The sequence below is a fragment of the Pelodiscus sinensis genome, chromosome 1 (assembly GCF_052426305.1).
Source record: "Pelodiscus sinensis isolate ZL-2025 chromosome 1, ASM5242630v1, whole genome shotgun sequence".
In the NCBI taxonomy this organism is placed as follows: Eukaryota; Metazoa; Chordata; order Testudines; family Trionychidae; genus Pelodiscus; species Pelodiscus sinensis.
Genome location: NC_143052.1, coordinates 354,972,707 through 354,974,457, shown reverse-complemented (window position 1 = coordinate 354,974,457; position 1,751 = coordinate 354,972,707). Strand labels below are relative to the sequence as shown.

General features: G+C 50.5%; 1 protein-coding gene across 1 annotated transcript; it reads right to left on the bottom strand.

The window, feature by feature from the left end:
• Positions 1–564: 564 nt before the first annotated feature.
• LOC149526080 (olfactory receptor 52E2-like) lies at positions 565–1,512 on the bottom strand. The gene has a single exon (XM_089777167.1). It carries the CDS (start codon positions 1,510–1,512, stop codon positions 565–567), a length of 948 nt encoding a protein of 315 aa, XP_089633293.1.
• Between the last annotated feature and the right edge of the window lie 239 nt (positions 1,513–1,751).

Here is a 1,751-nt window from a genome sequence, read left to right as displayed (position 1 = left end):
ATAAGCCGGGCGCCGCCATTTTTAAATCCCGGCTTGTTCGAACCCCGTGCCGCGTGGCTACACGTGGCACGGAGGAGCTAGTTTGGATTAGGCTTCTAATCCAAACTAGCTGTACTCCTCGTGGAATGAGGAGTACAGCTAGTTCGGATTAGGAAGCTTAATCCGAACTAGCTACTCCATGCCACGTGTAGCCATGCAGCACAGTGTTCGAACGAGCCGGGATTTAAAAATGGCGGCGCCCGGCTTATGCAAATGAAGCCCGGGAAATTCAAATCCCGGGCTTCATTTGCAAGTGCAGCATGCCTACATTACCCCGCTAGTTCGAACTAGCGAGGTAGTGTAGACATACCGTTAGATACCTGAAATGAGTAAGGTGGTGGCCGGGTGTGTCTGAGAGCTATGCCCAGACCTAACCCCAGTGCTTCACTCTGACACACAGCAACGGGGGAAGCAACAAGCTTTAATGTCTCTGTGACCGGTCAGGAGCTCATGCAGGGAAGCGTCAGGTCCACAGCCATTTCCATACAGAGTTCGCTGTGAGAGCTAGAGCCTCAGGAGCAAACATTAGGTGCCTTTAGGTTTAACTAGCCCAAGTAGCCTCTCCCGGATTTGTTTGGTTTTCACTCCGTAGATGATGGGGTTGAGCATGGGGGGCACCAAGACGCATATGTTGGACATGAGAACATTGAAATATTGAGGCACGTTCTGGAGATAACGGAAGATGAGGGAGGAGAGGAGGCCTGGGATGTAAAAGATTATGATGGCACAGAGGTGGGACCCACAGGTCCCAAAAGTCTTGATCCGGGCGTCCTTTGTGGGGAGGAGGAAGATGGACCTAAGGATCTGGCCATAGGACACAGCGATAAAAAACACATCCACGCCATGCACCCAGATTGTTAGAAAAAGGCCATATTGACTACTGAGGCGGGTGTCGCCGCAAGCCTGACTCACCACACCCATGTGCCCACACTGTGTGTGGGGGATGATGTTGGTTCTGCAATATGGCCACTGCCTCGCCACAAGGACCATGGGAAGTATAAGTATGATGCCGCGCAGTACAACCATCAGGGCACCAATGGCCACAACAGACTTTGTCATGATGGCGGAATATCTCAGGGGATGGCAGATAGCCACATAGCGATCCACAGCCATGGCCACAAAGATCCCAGACTCCATCATAAAGAAGCCATGAACAAAAAACATCTGGGTGAAGCAGGAATTGAAATCGATCTCCCTTGAATTGAAATAAAAGATCCCCAGCATTTTGGGCAGGATGGACGTAGACAGGACCAGGTCGGTAATGGCCAGCATGCAGAGAAAATAGTACATGGGCTCATGGAGACTCAGGTCTGTCTTCACGATGAGCAGGATGATGAAGTTCCCTAAGAGGGCTATGATGTACATGGCACAGAAGGGGATGGAGATCCATATATGGGCCACCTCGAGGCCAGAAATGCCCAGAAGGATGAAGGTGGAGGGGTTGGTGAAGACAGTTGTGTTGGAATTTGACATGGAGTCAGGAGAAGTTCTCCAATTCGAGGCAGAACAGTTTCTGACTCTCCTGTACCTTCCCCTGATTTCCTGTATGTGTCCAGGCCCTAGGGAGATGGTCACAGTACAGATGCCTGGAAGGAGAGAAAATGTGTATATGAGACACGACACACTCTACTGGAGGCTGTTCTCATGCGTGAAGCCAACTGGTCGCTCTTCACACATGGAAAATGACATTTTTGTTAGTAAGAGACATGAAC